This window comes from Leucoraja erinacea, chromosome 36, assembly GCF_028641065.1.
Source record: "Leucoraja erinacea ecotype New England chromosome 36, Leri_hhj_1, whole genome shotgun sequence".
NCBI lineage: Eukaryota > Metazoa > Chordata > Chondrichthyes > Rajiformes > Rajidae > Leucoraja > Leucoraja erinaceus.
Genome location: NC_073412.1, coordinates 3,331,843 through 3,355,414, shown reverse-complemented (window position 1 = coordinate 3,355,414; position 23,572 = coordinate 3,331,843). Strand labels below are relative to the sequence as shown.

Genomic DNA, 23,572 nt, shown 5'->3' with positions numbered 1-23,572 from the left:
CCCAACATCGGGAGTATTTTTCCTGCATCTAGCCTGTCTAATCCCTTAAGAAACGTTTGGAGACCAGTAGGATTAGCGTAGATAAGGCCAAGAAAGAAAGTGCAGGGGGAACTTGGTAGGTCAGGGAGGATCTGGGGATGGAATGAACGCACCGTGTTTTGGATCGGGACCCATCTTCAGACACTAACCCAATCCCCATCCAAAACGTCACCCATACATTTCTCTCCACAGATGCTGCCTGACCCGTTGAGTTCCTCCAGCACTTTGTGCTTTGGTCAAGATTCCAGCGTCTGACCTCTCCTGGAACTCCTTAATGTAGGTAAGTCAAGGAGTCCTGCAGCCCTTCGGCCCAACTTGCCCATTCTGACCAAGACCCCCCATCTACACTTGGAGGCGCTGGTGCAGGATTCCCAAAAAGTTAATCTGCAAGTCGAATGGGTGGTAAAGAAGGCAAACGCAATGCCATCATTTATTTCGAGAGGGCTAGAATACAAAAGGGAAGGGGAGACAGATTGGGGAGGTGAGAACCTCCCTACAACGGGTGGTGAAAACCGCGCAGTACATCATCGGTGCCCCGCTCCCTGCCATGGATGCCCTCCACCGAAAACGGTGTCTGAGACGGGCCGGGAAGATCATTAAAGACCCCTCCCACCCCAACCATGGACTGTTTGCCCTCCTCCCATCAGGGAGGCGCTACAGGAGCCTCAGGTCACGTACTAGTAGGATGAGGAACAGCTTCTACAACAACACAATCACACTGCTGAACTCGGAGTCCCGCCGATAGATTTCTCTGGTCCCTCCGTCCCCATTGTTTAATCATTCTGTATTTCTTGATTGCTCTGTATCTTCTCTCTTTCTATTTTTTTTTCCTTATGTACAACTACTACTGACTGACGCAAAACTGCATTTCGTTGTACTCATACTTGTATTTGTGCGATGACATTAGAGTTGAATTGAATTGAAGTGAGGAGGAGGGGGGAGGGAAGTCAGTCTACCCCACGACAGAAAGGGGGAGGAGTTGTACAGTTTGATGGCCACAGGGAAGAAGGATCTCCTGTGGCGTTCTGTGCTGCATCTTGGTGGAACCAGTCTGTTGCTGAAGGTGCTCCTCGGGTTGACCAGTGTGTCACAGAGGGGGGGTGGGCTGTATTGTCCAGGATGCTCCGCAGTTTGAGGAGCATCCTCCCCCCTCCAAAACCAACCTCCCGTGAATCCAAGCTCCCGTGAATCCACAGAGCCAGCCTTCCGGGATGAGAATATATTAACGATCTAACGAACATTTCTGTCAAGCATTCATGCACTTTTATATAACCCAGTTATATCGTTCAAGTAACAATCCCAATCAAAATGTCCGAGTTCCCAGTTGATGGCAATCGCATCAATCATTGGCTTGCTGGTTGGAGAAGAGATAAGCAAGGATTTTGATATTTAAAGGAAAACACTCCGGATTTTTTTTTTTTTTTTTGGCTTTTAGGCTTTCCAATGCGGCTTCTGGCAATAGGCCAGCAGCTCGTGACGTTGAGCTCCAGAGAATCTGGAACGTTAGTTACATGCATGCCTTGTTACATGTTTCAAAACCATTGACGAGGATTGCCAGCAGGGCTGTATTTACTGAAAGGAATTTGAATTTGTCTTCAGGTTCAAAGAGGGAAATTGATTTTCATTGCTCTTCCAGTTGTATGGTGCTGTTCCTCACTTTGGTACAAAACTGATATTGCTCCGTTCAATGGAACGCCAGCTCTGTGTAATCACATTGGGAGTCCCGCTGAGTTACTCCAGCACTTTGTGTCTCTCTTTGCTTTAGACCAGCATCTGCAGTTCCTTCCTACACTAAAAATCTCATAGAAAGATGTGGAAAATAGGTGCAGGAGGAGGCCATTCGGCCCTTCGAGCCAGCACCGCCATTCATTGTGACCATGGCTGATCGTCCCCAATCAATAACCTGTACAAAGATGGAAAAATAGGTGCAGGAGTAGGCCGTTCGGCCCTTCGAGCCAGCACCGCCATTCAATATGATCATGTCTCACCCAGGCCACTCCATCTTACAGACAATAGACAATGGACAATAGACGGTAGACAAAAATGCTGGAGAAACTCAGCGGGTGCAGCAGTATCTATGGAGCGAAGGAAATAGGCAACGTTTAGGGTCGAAACCCTGAAGGAAATAGGCAACGTTTCGGGTCGAAACCCTTCCGGGTTTCGACCCGAAACGTTGCCTATTTCCTTCGCTCCATAGATGCTGCTGCACCCGCTGAGTTTCTCCAGCAATTTTGTGTACCAATGGATAATAGACAATAGGTGCAGGAGTAGGCCATGCAGGAGTAGGCAATATGATCATGGCTGATCATCCAAAATCAGTACCCCGTTCCTGCTTTCTCCCCATATCCCTTGATTCCGTTAGCCCAAAGAGCTAAATCAAACTCGCTGTTGAAAACATCCAGTGAACCGGCCTCCACCGCCTTCCGTGGCAGAGAAATCCACAGATTCACAACTCTCTGGGCGAAAACGTTTTTCCCCATCTCAGTCCGAAATGGCCGACCCCTTATTCTGAAACTATGTGACCCCCGGGCTCTGGACTCCCCCCCCAACATCGGGGAACATTGTTCCTGCATCGAGCCTGTCTAACGGAACTGCTCTGCAGATACAAGCAACAGAAGTAACATCAAAGATGACGAACATTGCAGGAAGGAGGAGAAGTGGCAGATTCAACCGGAAGCCATGGTGGCTTGGGATGTAACGGACGTTAATATACTGTGTTGTGTAACATGGGCAGTTCATTTAGCTGGCATGCCAATAGTTCTCCCTGACAATAGCCCTTTAAAAGCTCCCTTTGGTTTGATCGACCAATACATTTTTCTATTAACTTTGTTCTCCAGAGCTGTGTGCTTTGTCTGGTTCTCGCAGTCTTCGACTTGACAGATGGAAAATTGACATTAGAAATGTGGGGAAACAGCGTTCTGAACACACACGCAGCTAGCTCTGTGTTGTCCTGGAGGCATTGTGCTGAAGCCTTTTGTCAAGGTTTATCCGAGCTTCAATAATGCATCGCTTTGAGTCCCTCTGCAAGAAGTGAAAGGCAGCGCGTACAATGGGAGGAAGCTGTCAGCTTTCACCGTTCCTCTCGTACACGTCCATTACCCTGACAGCAACCAAACTTAAACTGTTTCCCAACCTTGAAGAACACAATGGCTGGCGATGGGCAGGTTTTATCAATTGGAATTAGAGTTATCGAATCACAGAGCGATACAGCGCGGAAACAGGCAAGACACTGCACATGCTGGTTGAAGGGCCTGTCCCAATTTCACGACCCAAAGGGCCCGGGATGGAAGATGGCAACCTTCACGTGGTCCGCCCTGTTTTTCGACTAATGCAATCAACTCGACGTGCACAAACGGGAGATCAAATAGAACAAGTTGTCCGACAACTTTTAGCTGTGCACGCCAAACGAAAAAAGAAGAAGACCTAAAGGGCCCTGTCCCACTGTATGAGTTAATCCAAGAGCTCTCCCCAAGTTTTAATAAAAAATCAATCTCGTGGTAAGCACGTAGAATGTACGTTGCGGGTACGTCGGAGCTCGGGGACGTCTCTTAGCGGCTCGTAACGCTAACAGCAGGTACTCGGGAAACGCGGTAAGCTAAGCTCGTGAAGATTTTTCAACACGTTGATAAAATGTCTACGAGAGCCCCGAGTACCGACGAGCGGCCATTACTGTAATTCTGCGAAGGTTACACAAAAAAGCTGGAGAAACTCAGCGGGTGCAGCAGCATCTATGGAGCGAAGGAAATATTTCCTTCGCTCCATAGATGCTGCTGCACCCGCTGAGTTTCTCCAGCTTTTTTGTGTAACCTTCGATTCTCCAGCATCTGCAGTTCCCTCTTAAACACTGTAATTCTGCGAGTTTGAATCAGGGGAAACTCGGGCTAATCTTGAATTAGCTCGTACAGTGGGACAGCCCCTTTATTCAGACCTCTGCCGAGTTTGCCCTTGACTCATAATCGCAGCATGGTCATCACGAGGTGGTAGCAGGCCGTGACCCGAGTCGAAGGTACTCGTGACATCAAGTAGGTCGGGGCGTTTCTTCGAGCCTGATGAAAAATGTCCACGAGTAAAAAAGGTTGTGAATTAGGTCGTGGAAGTGGGACAGGCCCTTTAGTGTACAAGACGCACAAATAGTGCTGGAATATCTCAACAGGTCAGGAAGCATCTCTGGAGAACATGGAGAGGGGAGGTTTGGGTCAGTGGTCATAGTCATAGAGTGATACAGCGCGGAAACAGGCCCTTCGGCCCAACTTGCCCACACCGGCCAACATGCCCCAAAGAATTTCCGAACATTGTGGCCATTTTTCCAAATCTAGCTCGCCAACGTTCCGTGTGGATTACGGAATAATTCCCAGACTTTATGAAATATCCAGACTCATGAAATTCTGAAGTCAAGTCACATCAAGGTTATTGGCACAAATACGGTGAGATCCAGATACAATGAAACAGACCAATACAATTTGGTTTAGTTTAGAGACACAGCATGTAAGCAGGCCCTTTGGCCCATCAAGCCCACACTAGTTCTATGTTATCCCACTTTCTCATCCACTCCCTTCGCACTAGGGGGCAATTTACAGTGGGCTGATTAACCCGCAAACCCGCAAGACTTTGGGACGTTGGAGGAAACCGGGAGCACCCGGAGGAAACCCACGTGGTCACAGGGAGAACGTGCAAACTCCACGCTGACAGCACCCGAGGTCAGGATCGAACCTGTGGTCTGCGAGGCAGTGCCTCTGTGCCACGGGTGTCAGGGGTTACGGGGAGAAGGCAGGAGAATAGGGTTGAGGGGGAGAGATAGATCAGCCGTGACCGAATGGCGGAGTAGACTTGTTGGGCCGAATGGCCTAATTCTGCTCCCATCACTCACGTACTTATTATGAGCCAAGGTTCTTGCCACCTTATTGTAAGTTAAGACACTGACCATACTTTGACAACGCTCATCTGATGATGGATTCACCTCTGTTGAATGGTTCGCAGTGGACGTGAAGATTTGCAACACGTTGCATTCTAAGACCTCGATTACAATTCTTAACAGCGTGACGTCTATCGTGAATGGGTGGAGACTGGAAATGGTGGCTAACGGTGGACAAGTAACGGTTGTGAGTGGATTTTCTTTCGTGACAATGAAACATGGCGGCACGGTGGCGCAGCGGTAGAGTCGCTGCCTTACAGCGCCAGAGATCCGGGTTCGATCCCGACCACGGGCGCTGTCTGTACGGAGTTTGCACGTTCTCCCCGTGACCTGCGTGGGTTTTCTCCGAGATCTTCGGTTTCCTCCCACACTCCAAAGCCGTACAGCTTTGTAGGTTAATTGGCTGGGTAAATGTAATAATTGTCCCTAGTGTGCTTAGGGAGAAGGCAGGAACGGGGTACTAATTGGGGATGATCAGCCATGATCACTTTGATGGCGGTGCTGGCTCGAAGGGCCGAATGGCCTATTCCTGCACCCATTGTCTATTGTCCAATGTGCGGGGATCGCTAGTCAGCGTGGACCCGGTGGTTCCGTGCTGTATCTCTAAACTAAATTAAACGTACAAGGATCACACTCCCACTCACAAGCAAAGTGCCGAGTTCAGAACAGATTGGAGGTTATGTTCTTGTCACAGAAGCTACCAATTATGGCTGCTGTGGGAACCGTGCCCAGTACAATCCGTCGGAAAGGTGGTTTGCAAAAATTATACGCTCTGTGTGACGATGTGCTAATTGTGGCTCGTCAGCTGAAGCAACAAGTATCGTACACAGTGTGTAACGCCATGGGTGATTATAGCCACAAGGCTGAGCAAAACACTGTGTATTTAATGTGTAGGGAGGAACTGCAGATGCTGGTTCAAACCGAAAATACACACACACAACGCTGGAGTAACTCAGCGGGCCAGGCAGCATCTCTGGAGAGAAGTACGGGTGACGTTTCGGGTCGAGACCTTTCTTCAGACTGAACGCTTGTTCCTTGATCTCCACCCCCTTTGATGTCTTGTTTTTACACCTTACACTTCCTTATCTCTGTGTCTCCCTCTCCCCTGACTCCCAGTCTGAAGAAGGGTCTCGACCCGCAACGTCACCCATTCCCCTTCTCTCCAGAGATGCTGCCTGTCCCGCTGAGTCTATTCACTGTTTATTTAATATTATGATGTTCTAGTGTGAGCGCCTCATTTTCAATAGAGAGTTATTTAGTTTAACATATCCCTGCTTCCATCAACTGGAGTTCAAAGGGAGGGCAGGGGTTAAAGTCAGTCAGTTGTGTGTGGGTGCAGGAGGTGGCCCCAAAGCAGTCGTCAATGTAACGGAGGTAGAGGTCGGGGATGGGGCCCTGGTATGTATTGAACAAGGATTGTTCAACGTACCCGACAAAGAGGCAGGCGTAGCTGGGGCCCATGCGTGTGCCCATAGCTATGCCTTGTGTTTGGAGGAAATGGGAGGAGTCAAACGTAAAGTTGTTGAGGGTGAGGACCAACTCCGCTAGGCGGAGGAGAGTGTCAGTGGCTGGGTATAGGTTGCTCCTCTGGTCGAGGAAGAACCGGAGGGCTTTGAGGCCATCCTGGTGGGGGATGGAGGTGTAGAGTGACTGGACGTCCATGGTGAAGATGAGGGGGTGGGGGCCTAGAGAGTGGAATGCGTGGAGGTGGCGGAGAGTGTCTGAGGTGTCCAGAACATAGGTAGGAAGGGATTTGACCAAGGGGGATAGTATGGAGTCAAGGTATGTGGAGATGAGTTCGGTGGGGCACGAACAGGCAGAGACAATGGGTCTACCAGGAGAGAGAGCAGGAGGTGTCCCCAAAGCAGTCGTCAATGTAACGGAGGTAGAAGTCGGGAGTTCAAAGTTACTGTTCAAACCATTGCTAATCACGAGAATGACCAATAGTATTGTTATATCACAGGCCATTCAGCCCAACCAATGCTGTCCTCTTAATATAATCATCTGTTATTCTCAACCTACAACCATTTCCCAAGCTTTCACAGAAAGGGTGGTGGGTGCATGGAACGAGCTGCCTGAGGAGGTAGTTGAGGCAGGGACTATCCCATCGTCGAGGAAACAGGTAGACAGGTACATGGATAGGACGGGTTTGGAGGGATATGGACCAAATGCAGACAGGTAGGACTGGTGTAGCTGGGACATGTTGGCCGGTGCAGGCAAGTTGGGCCGAAGGGCCTGTTTCCATGCTGTATCACTCTATAACAATGACTATGACTCTCAGAGTGTCTGATATATTAATGGGTAATCGGACTATCTGCAGGCACCTCACATTTTTTGCGGGGGTTGCGTTTTCGAAAGACAGTACGTAATTCAGAAACGTGTACAGGGCGGCAAGGTGGCGCAGCGGTAGAGTTGCCACCGTACAGCACCAGAGACCCGTGTTCAATCCTAACTACGGGTGCTGTCTGTAAGGAATATGTACGTTCTCCCCGGGACTGTGTGGGTTTTCTCCGGGCGCTCCGGTTTCCTCCCACAATTCAAGGACGTGCAGGTTTGTTGATCAATTGGCTTCTGTAAATTGTACCAAGTGTGTAGTAGCGAACTAGTGTACAAGTGATGGCTGGTCGGCATGGACTCAGTGGGCCGAAGGGCCTCGTTCTATTCTGTATCTCTAAACTAAACTAAACTAAACTAAACGGGCAAGTTGAACATATAAGCGACTACACTGTGTAGGAAGGAACTGCAGATGCTGGTTTAAACCGAAGATAAGAGACAGAGCTTTTCCCTTTGAGAATAGGGAAGATTCAAACAAGAGGACATGACTTCAGAATTAAGGGACAGAAGTTTAGGGGAAATATGAGGGGGAACTTCTTTACGCAGAGAGTGGTAGCGGTGTGGAATGAGCTCCCAGTGGAAGTGGGGAGCATCTCTGGCGAAATGGGCATATGGATGAGAAGGGAATGGAGGGTTTGGTACGGTGCAGGCAGGTGGAACTAAGGGAAAAAAAAGTTGTTCGGCATGGACTTGTAGGGCCGAGATGGCCTGTTTCCGTGCTGTAATTGTGATATGGTTTTGAGTAACTCAGCAATAATCGAGACCCTTCTTTGCTTAAATCTGAATGAGTGATGTCAAAATACGATTGCTTAAATCAAGCCTGTAAATTAAATTCAAAATACAAGAGTGAACAAGGTATTAAATGTACGATGGTGTTCATAAAACTCATAAATCAAGCACAAGGTGTCTGTACTCGAGGTGAGAGGGGAAAGATTTAATAGGAACCTGAAGGGAAATATATTCACACAGAGGGTGGTGTGGGCAAGGGACAAAATGCCAGTGGAGGTGGTGGAGGTAATGTCATTTTACAGGTACATATTTGGACTGGTACATGGATAGGCCCCGTTCAAAGGCCCCGACCACGGGTGAACAAAGGAGGAAGATGACTCAACTTTCTTGCCTCCCATCACAGTGAGGAATGCGGATTCCACTGTGGTGGATGTTTATGTTACATTTTATTTTATGTGCCGTGTGTATTGTTGCTTTTTACTCAGTATGGCTGTACGGTAACGCAAATAGCTCCCTACCTCAATTAGTACGTGACAATTACATTGAATCTTGAATCTTGAATCTAGAGGGATGTGGGCCAAACGCAGGCAGGCGGGACTAGTGTTGACGGGGCATCTTGGTCAGAATGGGCAAGTTGGGCCGAAGGGCCTGTTTCCACACTGTGACGATGACACCCCTTCTTGATTCCAATCTTGAAGGTTGAAAACAATCTCTGCCAGACCTCAGCTGGTTAAGATTCATCCCTGCATTTGACATTTGCATGTGTTACATCTGTCATAGACCAGGGTTGAAAAGGCCAGCTACAGAATATGGTTAATAAGACTGTATTGATCAGACTTGAGGCTGCAGCCCACAACACTAACTATTCCCACAATAACAGCTTCCTAAAATAAACTTCACCATCTGCAGTTTAGTTTATAGTTTAGAGATACAGCACGGAAACAGGCCCTTCAGCCCACCGAGTCTGCACCGACCAGCGATCCCCGCACATTAACACTACCCTACACACACTAGGGACAGGTTGCACATACAACAATCCAATTAACCCACAAACCTGTACATTTTTGGTGTGGAGTATTCTTGTTATTTGATCCCCTAATTTGAGGAAGGACACTCTTGCTATTGAGGAAGTGCAGCATAGGTTCACAAGGTTAATTCTCGGGATGGCAGGACTGTCATATGCTGAGAGAATGGAGCGGCTGGGCTTGTATACTCTGGAGTTTAGGATGAGAGGATATCTTATTGAAACAAATAAGATTATTAAGGGTTTGGACAGGCTAGAGGCAGGGAACATGTTCTCGATGGGGAAGTCCAGAACCAGGGGCCACAGTTTAAGAATAAGGAGTAAGCCATTTAGAATGGAGACGAGGAAATACTTTTTTACACAGCTAGATAGAGCTAGATAGGAGTCTTAAAGGTAGCGGAGTCCGGGGATATGGGGAGAAGGCAGGAACGGGGTACTGATTGGGGATGATCAGCCATGATCACATTGAATGGCGGTGCTGGCTCGAAGGGCCGAATGGCCTACTCCTGCACGAGGAAACACTTTTTCTCACAGAGAGTTGTGAGTCTGTGGAATTCTCTGCCTCAGAAGACAGTGGAGGCCAGTTCTCTGGATACTTTCAAGAGAGAGCTAGATAGGGCTCTTAAAGATAGCGGAGTCAGGGGATATGGGGAGAAGGCAGGAACGGGGTACTGATTGGGGATGATCAGCCATGATCATATTGAATGGCGGTGCTGGTTCGAAGGGCCGAATGGCCTACTCCTACACCTATTGTCTATTGTCTATCTAATGTGGGAGGAAACCGGAGATCTCGGAGAAAACCCACGCAGGTCACGGGGAGACCTTCTGTACGAACTCTGTGCAGACAGCACCCATAGTCGGGATCGAACCCAGGTCTCCGGCGCTGTAAGGCAGTTACTCTACCGCTGCGCCACCGTGCCACCGCGCTGTTTCTCCTGCTCTTGTCCCTCGCACAAGCCGATCCTGCACCCAAAGTGAAATAGTTGTTTAAAAACTCTTCATTAGTCAGGAACCATTTATTGCTGAAATTCTAACTAATTATTCGCGGGTATCAGCAGATAATTAACATTTAGAATGAATCCCCGATAACATTGGCAACGTTCTCCCGATAACATCGGAAGAACGTTGTGGATCATAAGATATTATGTGACAGGAGCAGAATTAGGCCGTTCGGCCCATCAAGTCAACTCCGCCATTCAATCATGGTTGATCTATCTCTCCCTCCTAACCCCTTTCTCCTGCCTTCTCCCTATAACCCCTGACACCCGTACTAATCTAAAATCTGTCTATCTCTGCGTTAAAAATATCCACTGACTTGGCCTCCACAGCCTTCTGTGGCAAAGAATTCCACAGATTCACCCCCCTCTGAATAAAGAAATTCCTCCTCATCTCCTTCTTAAAAGATCCTACCTTAATTCTGAGGCTGTGACCTCTAGTCCTAGACTCTCCCACTAGTGGAAACATCGTCTCCACATCCACTCTATCCAGGCCTTTCACTATTCTGTACGTTTCAATGAGGTCCCCGCTCATTCTTCTAAACTCCAGTGAGTACAGGCCCAGTGCCGACAAACGCTCATCGTAGGTTAACCCACTCATTCCTGGGATCGTTCTTGTAGACCTCCTCTGGACCCTATCCAGAGCCAATGCACATCCTTCTTCAGATACGGGGCCTAGAACTGCTCACAATGTAAAACGTACATAAAACTCCCATGCTTCAAGAGTAGGTTATCCATGCACGACTCTGCACGATCGCTACCTCATTCAATCCACACAGAAGTGAGGGCGAATCTTTTGGAAATTGAAGCGTTTTATTTCGAATGAATTTAATGAAGTATGTAATGCTGTTCGTATTATATCGGAGATGAGGAAAAGGTTGAGATTTTAAAAGCTTCATTAAGTCTGCAATGTTGTGTCTTGTTAAGGCAAGGTTTTCCACTTCTCCGCTCAAGTTGAGTTGACATTCCAAACAGCAGAACAAATAGGAGATGGAGCAAGCCATTCGGCCCTTCAAACCTACCCCATCCATCATTCAACGTGATGGTGGCTGTTCTGAATGTACACTTTGATTAGGCCTGGATAGAGTGGATGTGGAGAGGATGTTTCTGCTGGTGGGAGTGTCTAAGACCAGAGGGCACAGCCTCAGAATTAAAGGATGTACCTTTAGAAAGGAGATGAGGAATTTCTTTAGCCAGAGAGTGGTGAATCTTTGGATTTCATTGCCAAAGTTGGCAGTGGAGGTGGAGTTGATGGGTGCTTGATTAATAAGGGTGTCATAGGTTATGGGGGGGTGGCAGGAGAATAACGCTGAGAGGGGAAGATAGATCAGCCTTTGGACTTTCGCAATGCAGCGTGGAAACAGGCCCTTCGGCCCACCGAGTAAATGTAAAATTGTCCCTAGTATGTGTAGGGTAGTGTTAATGTGTGAGGATCGCTGGTCGGTGCGGTCTTGATGGTCCTGTTGCCATGCTGTATCTCTAAAGTAAACTAAATAATACTGAGAGATACAGTGTAGAAACAGGCCCTTCGGCCCATTAAGCGTTCGCTGACCACCACTTCTATGCTATCCCACTTTCACATCCACTCCCTACACGATAGAGGCGATCTTACACAGGATACTTTTACAATTATCCTTCTTCTGCTTCTTCTATTTGTGTGTGGCGTGCACAGCCTAAAGTTGTAGGACAATAATCTCCCACCCCACAATTATCCTACCCGCACGCCTTTGGTACGTGGAGGGAAACCGGAGCACCCGGAGGAAACCCTGGCGGTCACGGGGAGAGCGGGCAAACTCCGCACAGACAGCACCCGTGGTCAGGATCGAACCCGGGGCCTCTAGCGCTGTGAGGCAGCAACTCAACCAGCTATGCCTGTTCCTGTTCAGTCTCTTGCCTTTCAATATGACAGCTGATCTCTCGGTCTCAAAGGTCCTTAACATTCATAATATCGCTTATGATTTTTGACACACTCAAAAAGTCAAGACCTTTAAATTGTCTCCCAAACCCTTCTGCACAGAATACATTTGCAATGCATTTGCTGTTATTGAAGAATATTCATCGCCTTAAGATGGCCATCATTTGCAAGTGCCTGTACATAGCTCATCCATATGTCAAAATAAAACAGACAGGAAGTCTTCAGAGGATTAGCATCCCAGTACTTGCTTGATAAGTTCAGCATAAAATATAATATTGGGTCTGCAGCGTTGGGGAGAGTATTTAGGATGGTGAATCTCTGTAATTCTCTGTCCAGAGGGTGCTGCAGATGTGTTTAAGGTGGAGATTGATTGAGGATTCGAGGACTTTGAATAACAGAAGTCTGTGGAGGCCATGTCTCTCCAATGGATATGGATATTTTAGATAGATAGATAGATAGATAGATAGATAGATAGATAGACAGATAGACAGACAGACAGACAGACAGACAGACAGACAGATAGATAGATAGATAGATAGATAGAGATAGATAGATACATAGGTGTCAATTTCTCTACATCGGCAAGACCAAGCGCAGGCTCGGCGATCGTTTTGCTCAACACCTCCGCTCAGTCCGCCTTAACCTACCTGATCTCCCGGTGGCTCAGCACTTCAACTCCCCCTCCCATTCCCACACTGACCTTTCTGTCCTGGGCCTCCTCCACTGTCAGAGTGAGGCCCAGCGCAAATTGGAGGAGCAGCACCTCATATTTCGTTTGGGCAGCTTACACCCCAGCGGTACGAACATTGACTTCTCTAACTTCAGACAGCCCTTGCTTTCCCTCTCTCTTCATCCCCTCCCCCATCCCAGTTCTCCCACCAGTCTGACTCTCTCCGACTACATTCTAACCCCCTCTCGCCTGTGTCTGTCCAGCTATTACCTGCCATGCTATCCCCATTTTCAGCTTTCTTCTCCCCTTTCCACTACAATCAGTCTGAAGAAGGGTCCCGACCCAAAGCGTCACCTATCCACGTTCTCCAGTGATCCTGCCTGGACCCGTTGAGTTACTCCAGCACTTTGTACCTATCGATGTTCTCCAGAGATGCTGCCTGACCCGCTGAGTTACTCCGGCATTTTGTACCTATCCATATTCTCCAGAGATGCTGCCTGATCCGCTGAGTTACTCCGGCATTTTGTACCTATCGATGTTCTCCAGAGATGCTGCCTGACCACTGAGTTACTCCAGCACTTTGTACCTATCGATGTTCTCCACAGATGCTGCCTGACCCGCTGAGTTACTCCGGCATTTTGTACCTATCGATGTTCTCCAGAGATGCTGCCTGATCCGCTGAGTTACTCCGGCACTCTGAGTCCTTTTGCTCCAGTTATCCGTGTCTCCCAACTCATAAATAAATGAACCTCCACTCAAAGAATTATTTAGAGCATCTGAACGATGTTTTTGGCCAATCCAGTCACGCGTAATGAGTCAATTAAAGTGATCGATTGATAAACTTGGTTTGGATGGTCAGACTGCCTTTTGATAATACTATTGGTCTATGAATATCCATGAACTGCCAGTGATCAAGCAAGGTTTAATAAAGTCAATTTTATTGGATCTGATTGTCTAGAATGTTCCAATGACATCTCAAATTCACTTTAAGGGCAACAGGTCAATAACATAACTCATGGAGGTGGGGGGGGAGGGGGCTTCTAATGCGAGTAAAATGTACTTCACAGATTGATCACCCTCCCCTTCGCCCACATCCCTCCAATACTTTCCCATCCATGTACCTGTCCAAGTGTCATTTTAATGCTGTTCTTCTACCTGCCTCAACTACCTCCATTGGCAGCTCGTTCCATCCACCCACCGACCTCTGAGTGAAAACGCTTAGTTTAGAGATACAGCGCCGATATAGGCCCTTCGGCCCATTGGGTCCATTCCGACCAGCGACCCCCGCACATTGACTCTATCCTACACACACACACACACACACGCACACACACACGCACACGCACACACACACACACACACACACACACACACACACACACACACACACACACACACACACACACACACACACACACACACACACACACACACACACACACACACACACACACACACACACACGAGGAACAGTTTTTACATTTACCGAGCCAATTAACCTACACATCAAAGGGTGGTGGGTGTCTGGGACGAGCTGCCAGAGGAGGTAGTTGAGACTGGGACTATCCCAACCTATAAGAAACAGTGAGACAGGTACATGGATAGGACAGGTTTAGGAAGGATGTGGACCAAGCATGGGCAGGTGGGACTAGTTTAGCTGGGCCGGTGTGGGCAAGTAGGGCCGAAGGGCCTCTCTCCACACTGCAACACTCTGAGACTCAAAGGCAATATTTGTTGATCCTGTTTTGTCGAAATAATGGAGGAAATGATTTGATTTTGCCACAATAGTGCCGCATGTGAACAGCATAACCTTGAGTTTAAGAAGGAACTGCAGCATAAGCTTGAGTTTAAGAAGGAACTGCAGATGCTGGAAAATCGAAGGTAGACAAAAATGCTGGAGAAACTCAGCGGGTGAGGCAGCATCTATGGAGCAAAGGAAATAGGCAACGTTTCGGGTCGAAACCCTTGCGGGTTTCGACCCGAAAAGTTGCCTATTTCCTTCAGGGTTTCGGGCCCCGAAACGTTGCCTATTTCCTTCGCTCCACAGATGCTGCTGCACCCGCTGAGTTTCTCCAGCATTTTTGCCTAGCATAACCTTGAGCTTTTTGCCGACCTGTGTTGTATGTACAAAACAGCCTGCTTTTACTCACAGAGTTGATGACTTCCAAAAAAGTGGTGCTTTCAGTTTGAGACAATTAAATCCACAGGAACCTTTTCGGGAAAAAAAAAAAAAAACTCCAAGGTTACCTCCTTGGACAATAAGAGATGAACCAGCAACTGAGAAGCATAAATATCTGTGTAAAAATAGAATGGTTTGCATTCGGTGAACGATAATATATGGTTCCGATGCCTTTGGTTCCCAAACCAAGATGAACAACGAGACCTCGACAAATACCAGTGAAGGTGAAGGTAATCACAGCACATATTGGTTTAGAGATACAGCGCGGAAACAGCCACCGAGTCCGCGCCGACCAGCGATCCCTGCACACTAACGCTATCCTTCGCACACTTGGGACAATTTACACATACGCCAAGCCAATTAACCTACAAACCTGTACATAGAAACATAGAAACATAGAAATTAGGTGCAGGAGTAGAGGCCATTCGGCCCTTCGAGCCTGCACGATTCGCCATTCAATATGATCATGGCTGATCATCCAACTCAGTATCCCGTACCTGCCTTCTCTCCATACCCCCTGATCCCCTTAGCCACAAGGGCCACATCTAACTCCCTCTTAAATATAGCCAATGAACTGGCCTCAACTACCCTCTGTGGCAGAGAGTTCCAGAGATTCACCACTCTCTGTGTGAAAAAAGTTCTTCTCATCTCGGTTTTAAAGGATTTCCCCTTATCCTTAAGCTGTGACCCCCTTGTCCTGGACTTCCCTAACATCGGGAACAATCTTCCTGCATCTAGCCTGTCCAACCCCTTAAGAATTTTGTAAGTTTCTATAAGATCCCCTCTCAATCTTCTAAATTCTAGAGAGTATAAACCAAGTCTATCCAGTCTTTCTTCATAAGACAGTCCTGACATCCCAGTCTTTGGAGTGTGGGAGGAAACTGAAGATGTCGGAGAAAACCTACGTGGTCACGGGGAGAACACGTGCAAACTCCGTAAAGTACAGACAGCACCCGTAGTCGGGATTGAACCTGGGTCTCCGGTGCTGCAAGCGCTGTAAGGCAGCAGCTCTACCGCTGTGCCAACATGCCGCCGTATATCTTATATGAACCAAGTGTCTACGTTTTTTGAGAATATTTGTAAGTCATCATAATGGGTCCGTCCCACTTACGCAACTTTTTCGGAGACTGCCGGCACCCCGCCATAGGTCGTTGTAGGTCACCGAAAATGTTCAACATGTTGAAACTCCAGCGGCGACCAGAAAGACGCTACGACTCTTTGGGCGACTGAGGAGACGACTCACGACCGTACAGGCGACATGTCGCGGGGTGAAGCCCGTACGGCCGTGAGTAGTCGCCCAAAGAGTCGTGCCTTGTTCTGGTCGCCGCTGGATTTTCAACATGTTGAAATTTTTCTGCGTTTTTTAAAATCATTTAACCCACATCAAGTCTACTCCGCCATTCAATCATGGCTGATCTATCTTTCCCTCTCAACCCCATTCTCCTGTCTTCTTCATATGATCCCTGACATTCTAGTGTACGGGTGATCGCTGGTTGGCACGGACTAGGTGGGGCCGAAGGGCCTGTTTCCACGCTGTACCTTTAAATTCCATGGAATAAAGGGTAGGCCATTTAATCGGAGACGAGGAAACACTTTTTCTCACAGAGAGTGGTGAATCTGTGGAATTCTCTGCCTCAGAGGGCGGTGGAGGCCAGTTCTCTGGATGCTTTCAAGAGAGAGCTAGATAGGGCTCTTAAAGATAGCGGAGTCAGGGGATATTTAAGAGGGATATGCTATATTTAAGAGGGAGTTTGATGTGGCCCTTGTGGCTAAGGGGATCAGAGGGTATGGAGAGAAGGCAGGTATGGGATACTGAGTTGGATGATCAGCCATGATCATATTGAATGGCGGTGCTGGCTCGAAGGGCTGAATGGCCTACTCCTGCACCTAATTTCTATGTTTCTATGTTTCTATATGGGGAGAAGGCAGGTACGGTATACTGAGTTGGATGATCAGCCATGATCACATTGAATGGCGGTACTGGTTCGAAGGGCCAAATGGCCTGCTCCTGCACCTATTGTCTATTGTCTATTGTAGTTGAGGCAGGGACTACTATCACAACATTTAAAAGACATTTGGACAGGTACATGGATAGGAAAGGGTTAGAGGCATACGGGCCAATTGCAGAAGGGTGAAACTGACGGGATCTTTCGTTTCCTCGAAGGGCCAAATGGCCTACTCCTGCACCTATTGTCTATAATGGATGGCGGGTGGCTAGTACAGCATCAATGGGATGAAGGGCCCACTTATGGACCACCGTAGGCAAACTATCTCATCCAAACACGTTTTTTAAAATCATTTCACCCACTCGATTTTTGTTAGTCAGTCGATTGAACAGCTGTCAGTTAGAATTAATTGCCCCAAACATTTTCACAAACTATTGATGAACGTCACGCGTCCCCTTTGAAATGGGAAGTAAATGAATTGGCTTCTGCCCATTGATAGTCAATACGTCGTTTACACTCGAGATCCGTTGACTGCTCCTCCTAGCCCTGTCCTTCTTAATTAAAACCTACAGGCCTCGCATCCTGTAGGACAGAACTCAGATGGAAGATTGCTTTTCCATTTTGCCATTCTGGGAATTAGGACAGATTATTAATAAGCTTGAAAGGCTGAAAGTATTGTTCAATAAACACTGATAAAAATCAATAACCTCAGCCTGTTTTTTTTTTTAATGCTTTTAAGCCCATCATTGTGAGTGCTGGCTGCAACATATGTTTCTGGGCCGTGTTAAGTGTTCGCTAGCATGGGTGAAAATCACTAATGATTTAGCCAAGCCGATTTGCTCTGACACCAGTCATGTGAATCTGCAGATTTCGTTCATAAATGATGACTTTGCGGCTGATGTTCCATTGATTCAAGGTCGCGGGCTGGTGGTGCGACCCCATGGCGGGTCATATCGCTGGTCGCCGCTGCTATGGGGGAACCTGGATGCCAACGTTTCGTCATGGACCAGCAGAAGGTCAGGGTCGAGTCTCACCCCGGCTCACTCCATCTTATAGACAATAGACAATGGACAATAGGCGGTAGACAAAAATGCTGGAGAAACTCAGCGGGTGCAGCAGCATCTATGGAGCGAAGGAAATAGGCAACGTTTCGGGCCGAAACCCGTAAGGTTGCCTATTTCCTTCAGGATTTCGGCCTGAAACGTTGCCTATTTCCTTCAGGGTTTCGGCCCAAAACGTTGCCTATTTCCTTCAGGGTTTCGACCCGAAACGTTGCCTATTTCCTTCAGGATTTCGGCCTGAAACGTTGCCTATTTCCTTCAGGATTTCGGCCTGAAACGTTGCCTATTTCCTTCAGGATTTCGGCCCGAAACGTTGCCTATTTCCTTCAGGGTTTCGGCCTGAAACATTGCCTATTTCCCTTCGCTCCATAGATGCTGCTGCACCCGCTGAGTTTCCCCAGCTTTTTATCTACCTTCGATTTTCCAGCATCTGCAGTTCCTTCTTAAACACTGCAGTTCCTTCCTGCACATTTCATTTTTTCGCCACACATAAGTACAACCCTTGTTCCGTTGAGATATTCCAGCGTTTGGCGTCTATTTATCATTCTAGGGCCGCGCGGTGGCGCAGCCTCACAGCGAATACAACGCCAGGAGACCCCCGGTTCGATCCCGACTACAGGTGCTGGCTGCATTTTTGTGTACCAACGGACAATAAACAATAGGTGCAGGAGTAGAGGCCATTCGGCCCTTCGAGCCAGCACCGCCATTCAATGTGATCATGGCTGATCACCCCCAATCAGTACCCCGTTCCTGCCTTCTCCCCATATCCCCTGACTCCACTATCTTTAAGAGCCCTATCTAGCTCTCTCTTGAAAGTATCCAGAGAACCGGCCTCCACCCCCCTCTGAGGCAGAGAATTCCACACTCACCACTCTCTGTGAGAAAAAGTGTTTCCTTGTCTCCGTTCTAAATGGCTTACTCCTTATTCTTAAACTGTGTGTGGCCCCTGGTTCTCGACTCCCCCAACATCGGGAACATGTTTCCTGCCTCCAGCGTGTCCAAGCCCTTAACAATCTTATATGTTTCAATGAGATACCCTCTCACCCTTCTAAACTCCAGAGTGTACAAGCCCAGCCGCTCCATTCTCTCAGCATATGACAGTCCCGCCATCCCGGGAATTCACCTTGTAAACCTACGCTGCACTCCCTCAATAGAAATAATCTTCTCCCCTGTCCCATCAAGCTCTCCCTCAATCTGGAGGTATGGATTTTTCACACATCCCAATCCAACACTGAACAAGAGATACAGAAAATAGACACAAAAAGCTGGAGTAACTCAGCGGGACAGGCAGCATCTCTGGAGAGAAGGAATGGGTGACGTTTCGGGTCGAGACCCTTCGTCAGTGTTTTTCTGATTCAGATTCAGATTCCATCTTCATTGTCATTGTGCAGTGTACAGTACAGAGACAACGAAATGCAGTTAGCATCGCCCTAGAAGAGCAAACATAGAATAATGAGCAATAAATATATATACGTCCAAATAGTAGTAGTAACCATATATAACCATATAACAATTACAGCACGGACACAGGCCATCTCGGCCCTTCTAGTCCGTGCCGAACACTTATTCTCCCCTAGTCCCATCTACCTGCACTCGGACCATAACCCTCCATTCCTTTCCCGTCCATATACCTATCCAATTTATTTTTAAATGATAAAATCGAACCTACCTCCACCGCTTCCACTGGAAGCTGATTCCACACCGCTACCACTCTCTGAGTAAAGAAGTTCCCCCTCATGTTACCCCTAAACTTCTGTCCCTTAATTCTCAAGTCATGTCCTCTTGTTTGAATCTTCCCCACTCTCAATGGGAAAAGCTTATCCACGTCGACTCTGTCTATCCCTCTCATCATTTTAAAGTAGTGCAATTTTTCTGGGGGAAGGAGTGTCCGGGGGTGACTGGGAATCACCAAGTTGCAGAGTGAAGTAATGTAACAGCCGCAGGGAAGAAGCTGTTCCTGGACCTGCTGCTCCGGCAACGGAGAGACCTGTAGCGCCTCCCGGATGGGAGGAGGGTAAACAGACTGTGGCTGGGGTGAGAGCAGTCCATGGCGCCCTTCGCAGACATATCACTTGCTTTGGACATTGCTATACCAATATCATTGGGAGTTTGATTTTTTTTTAAACTGGGGAGAGCTCTTGGGTGAACTCGCATCGTGGGACAGGGTACTTTAGATATTCCCAACATAAATGTTTACCTTTCGGAGCAAATAAATGTGTTCGATATCTACTGTGACATTATTTTCACTTATACCCACTTGTCCTTCTTTTCCATATCTTTCTGGAGTAATGGATATAATTTGGCTCATAATATCATTGCTACTCATGCGTGTCATATTCTCTGATAGCTGAAACAACCCCATTATTTTAAGAGATGGCGAATAGTCCTACAGTATCATAGATTTTCATTATAGACTATCTCTTTCCGCAGAGAGGATCTCCGCACTATGAGAATAAAACCCAGTGAGAATTGTCAAACCGCCAGAGTCATTATCATTCTTATCAATTAATGGGGAATTGGTTAAAGTGTTCTCTGTGCCCTCAGTGGCTGAACGACAGAACCGGCGTGACTGACTGACTGAGAGGTGAAGAGAAGGCACGTCAAACAAAACCTAAAGCACCACAAACATAACGCATGGTGCCCCTATTTTTGGTTTGATTTAGGGGTGCCGCGCGGAAACAGGCTCTTCGGCCCACCGAGTCCGCGCCGACCAGCGATCCCCGCACGCTAACACTACCCTACACACACGCTTGGGACAATTTTACATTTACACCAAGCCAATTAACCTGCAAACCTGTACGCCTTTGGAGTGTGGGAGGAAACCGAAGGTCTTGGAGAAAAACTCACGCAGGTCACGGAGAGAACGTACAAACTCCGTACAGGCAGCACCCGTGGGTTGGGATCGAACCTGGGTCTCCGGCGCTGCGCCACCGTGCGGCCCCTCTTTCAGGAGCAAAGAGTTGAGAGCCACATAACCAACGACCCACCTCAACTATCTACAAGGCCAGCAGCATAAACAAGGAGTAGACTTGATGGGCCGAATGGCCTAATTCTGCTCCTATCACTTATCACCTTATGGGAATGGGGTTGAGAGGGAAAAGCAGATCAGCCACGATCAAATGGTAGAATGGACTCGATCGATGGGGCTTAATTCTGCTCCTATGACTTGGATGTTATGAACCAGTTTCTCTGGAGCTGGGAGACAGCAGCACTACCTTGCCGCCATTTCAATTCCTCGCCCCTGTGAGAATTTTCTCAAATATCTTTAAACATTAAGAAGAGGTCTCTTGTCTTTGGGGAGAACGCACCTTTGCTACTTGATCGTGGGACCAGCTAATGGCTGGAATTTGCCTCTTCTAATGGTAAGGGCAGATGTTAGAATCATGCCGGCATAATAACTAGACAATTCTGTGCTTAGCAACAAGAGATAATTAGTGAGGAGGAATGGTTGGGGGCTGAAATGCTCTGCCCTTCAGGTGTGTTTGTCTGCTGGGCTCATTAGGTCAGCTGTTGAGAGAGAAAGTCATCATTTTGCATCTTGCGTATGGCGTGCACGGCCCAAAGTTGTTCTATTTGATCTTATTTGATTCCCAATGTTGGGCGAGTCCAGAACCAGGGGCCACACAGTCTTAGAATAAAGGGGAGGCCATGTAAAGGATTGAGGTGAGAACAAACTTTTCCACCCAGAGAGTTGTGAATTTGTGGAATTCCCTGCCACAGAGGGCAGTGGAGGCCAAGTCACTGGTTGGATTTAAGAGAGAGTTAAGATAGAGCTCTAGGGGCTAGTGGAGTCAAGGGATCTGGGGAGAAGGCAGGCACGGGTTATTGAATGGGGACGATCAGCCATGATCACAATGAATAGCGGTGCTGGCTCGAAGGGCCGAATGGCCTCCTGCTGCACCTATTTTCTGTTTCTATGATTGCATTGGTTGAAACAGGGCGGACCACGTGAAGGTTGCAATCTACCGCACCTGAGAGAATGTGATTATTCTTTACCCTGCACAGATGTTTTGGCTATTTTACTTGGAATCACATGAGGGTCCCAGCTCTCCCTGGTGGCAAAGTGGGACATAGAGGCGGCAACTCTACCACTGCACCACCCTGCTGTACAGTAAACCCATGCCGTGCACCATTAGTATTGTAAGTCATTTGCTCACCAAATGAACTCCACCCACCATGAAATATCCACAGGCTACAGGCACAGTGGCACAGCGGTAGAGTTGCTGCCTCACAGAGACCCGGGTTCGATCCTGACTACGGGCGCTGTCTGTACGGAGTTTGTACGTTCTCCCCGTGACTGCATGGATTTTCTCCGAGATCTTCAGTTTCCTCCCACACTCCAAAGACCCGCAGGTTTGCAGGCCAGTTGGGCTTGGTATAAATGTAAATTGTCCCTAGTGTGTGTAGGATGGTGCTAGTGTGCGGGGATCGCTGGTCGGCACGGACTCGGTGGGCCGAAGGGCCTGTTTCGTTTCCGCGGTGTATCTCTAAAGAAACTAAAAAGTAACCAGGTATAAACCTACCGCTAAGAAAGAGGAACAATGTGAGTTTAGGATAGTTCTGATGAAAGGTGCAGCTTAGTAGAGTCCACACACACTGTCAAAGACTAAGTGAGATTTATGGGCAACATTTATCAAGCAGCACTGTGGAATTCATTATGTGTCGGAAGGAACTGCAGATGCTGGTTTAAACCGAAGATAGACACAAAAAGCTGGAGTAACTCAGCGGGACAGGCAGCATCTCTGGTGAGAAGGAATGGGTGACGTTTTGGGTCGAGACCCTTCCTTAGAATAAAACAGGAAATTTGTGAGACATAGAACAAATGTATTTGCTCAAAAAAGTAAACATTAATGTTGGGAATATCTAACCAAACAGCAGGGGTGTGAGAGGTGACATATTTGCAAGGAAAGGTACAAAATGCTGGAGTAACTCGGTGGGTCAGGCAGCATCCCTGGAGAACGTGGATAGGTGACGTTTCAGGTCGAGACCCTCCTTCCACACTGCCCGACATCTAGTGAAGACAGACACAAAATGCCGGAGTAACATCAGTCTGAGGCAGGGTCTCGACCCGAAACGTCACACATTCCTTCTCTCCAGAGATGCTGCCTGTCCCGCTGAGTTACGCCCCCGTCCCACTTAGGAAACCTGAACGGAAACCTCTGGAGACTTTGCGCCCCACCCAAGGTTTCCGTGCGGTTCCCGGAGGTTTCTGTCAGTCTCCCTACCTGCTTCCACCACTTGCAACCTCCGGCAACCACCTGCAACCTCCGGCAACCACCTGCAACCTCCGGGAACTGCACGGAAACCTTGGGTGGGGTGCTATAAGTCTCCAGAGGTTTCCGTTCAGGTTTCCTAAGTGGGACATAGAAACATAGAAATTAGGTGCAGGAGTAGGCCATTCGGCCCTTCGAGCCTGCACCGCCATTCAATATGATCATGGCTGATCATCCAACTCAGTATCCCGTACCTGCCTTCTCTCCATACCCCCTGATCCCCTTGGCCACAAGGGCCACATCTAACTCCCTCTTAAATATAGCCAATGAACTGGCCTCAACTACCCTCTGTGGCAGAGAGTTCCAGAGATTCACCACTCTCTGTGTGAAAAAAGTTCACCTCATCTCGGTTTTAAAGGATTTCCCCCTTATGCTTAAGCTGTGACCCCTTGTCCTGGACTTCCCCAACATCGGGGACAATCTTCCTGCATCTAGCCTGTCCAACCCCTTAAGAATTTTGTAAGTTTCTATAAGATCCCCCCTCAATCTCCTAAA

At 48.0% G+C, this 23,572-nt stretch overlaps 1 protein-coding gene across 3 annotated transcripts in view; it reads left to right on the top strand.

Moving 5' to 3' along the window:
• fam219b (family with sequence similarity 219 member B) overlaps nt 1-23,572 on the top strand; it is a 142,109-nt gene that overhangs the window by 86,418 nt on the left and 32,119 nt on the right. For 2 of the 3 annotated variants that reach the window (XR_008726271.1, XM_055662940.1), the window contains exon 6: nt 232-319. Coding sequence is in view for 2 of the 3 variants with exons in the window: in XM_055662940.1 (XP_055518915.1) it covers nt 232-294 (63 nt within the window). In the remaining variant the exon portion in view is untranslated. Of the gene's footprint in view, nt 1-231; nt 320-18,354; nt 18,995-23,572 lie in introns of those variants that run through there. The other variant, XM_055662939.1, reaches the window with a different exon arrangement.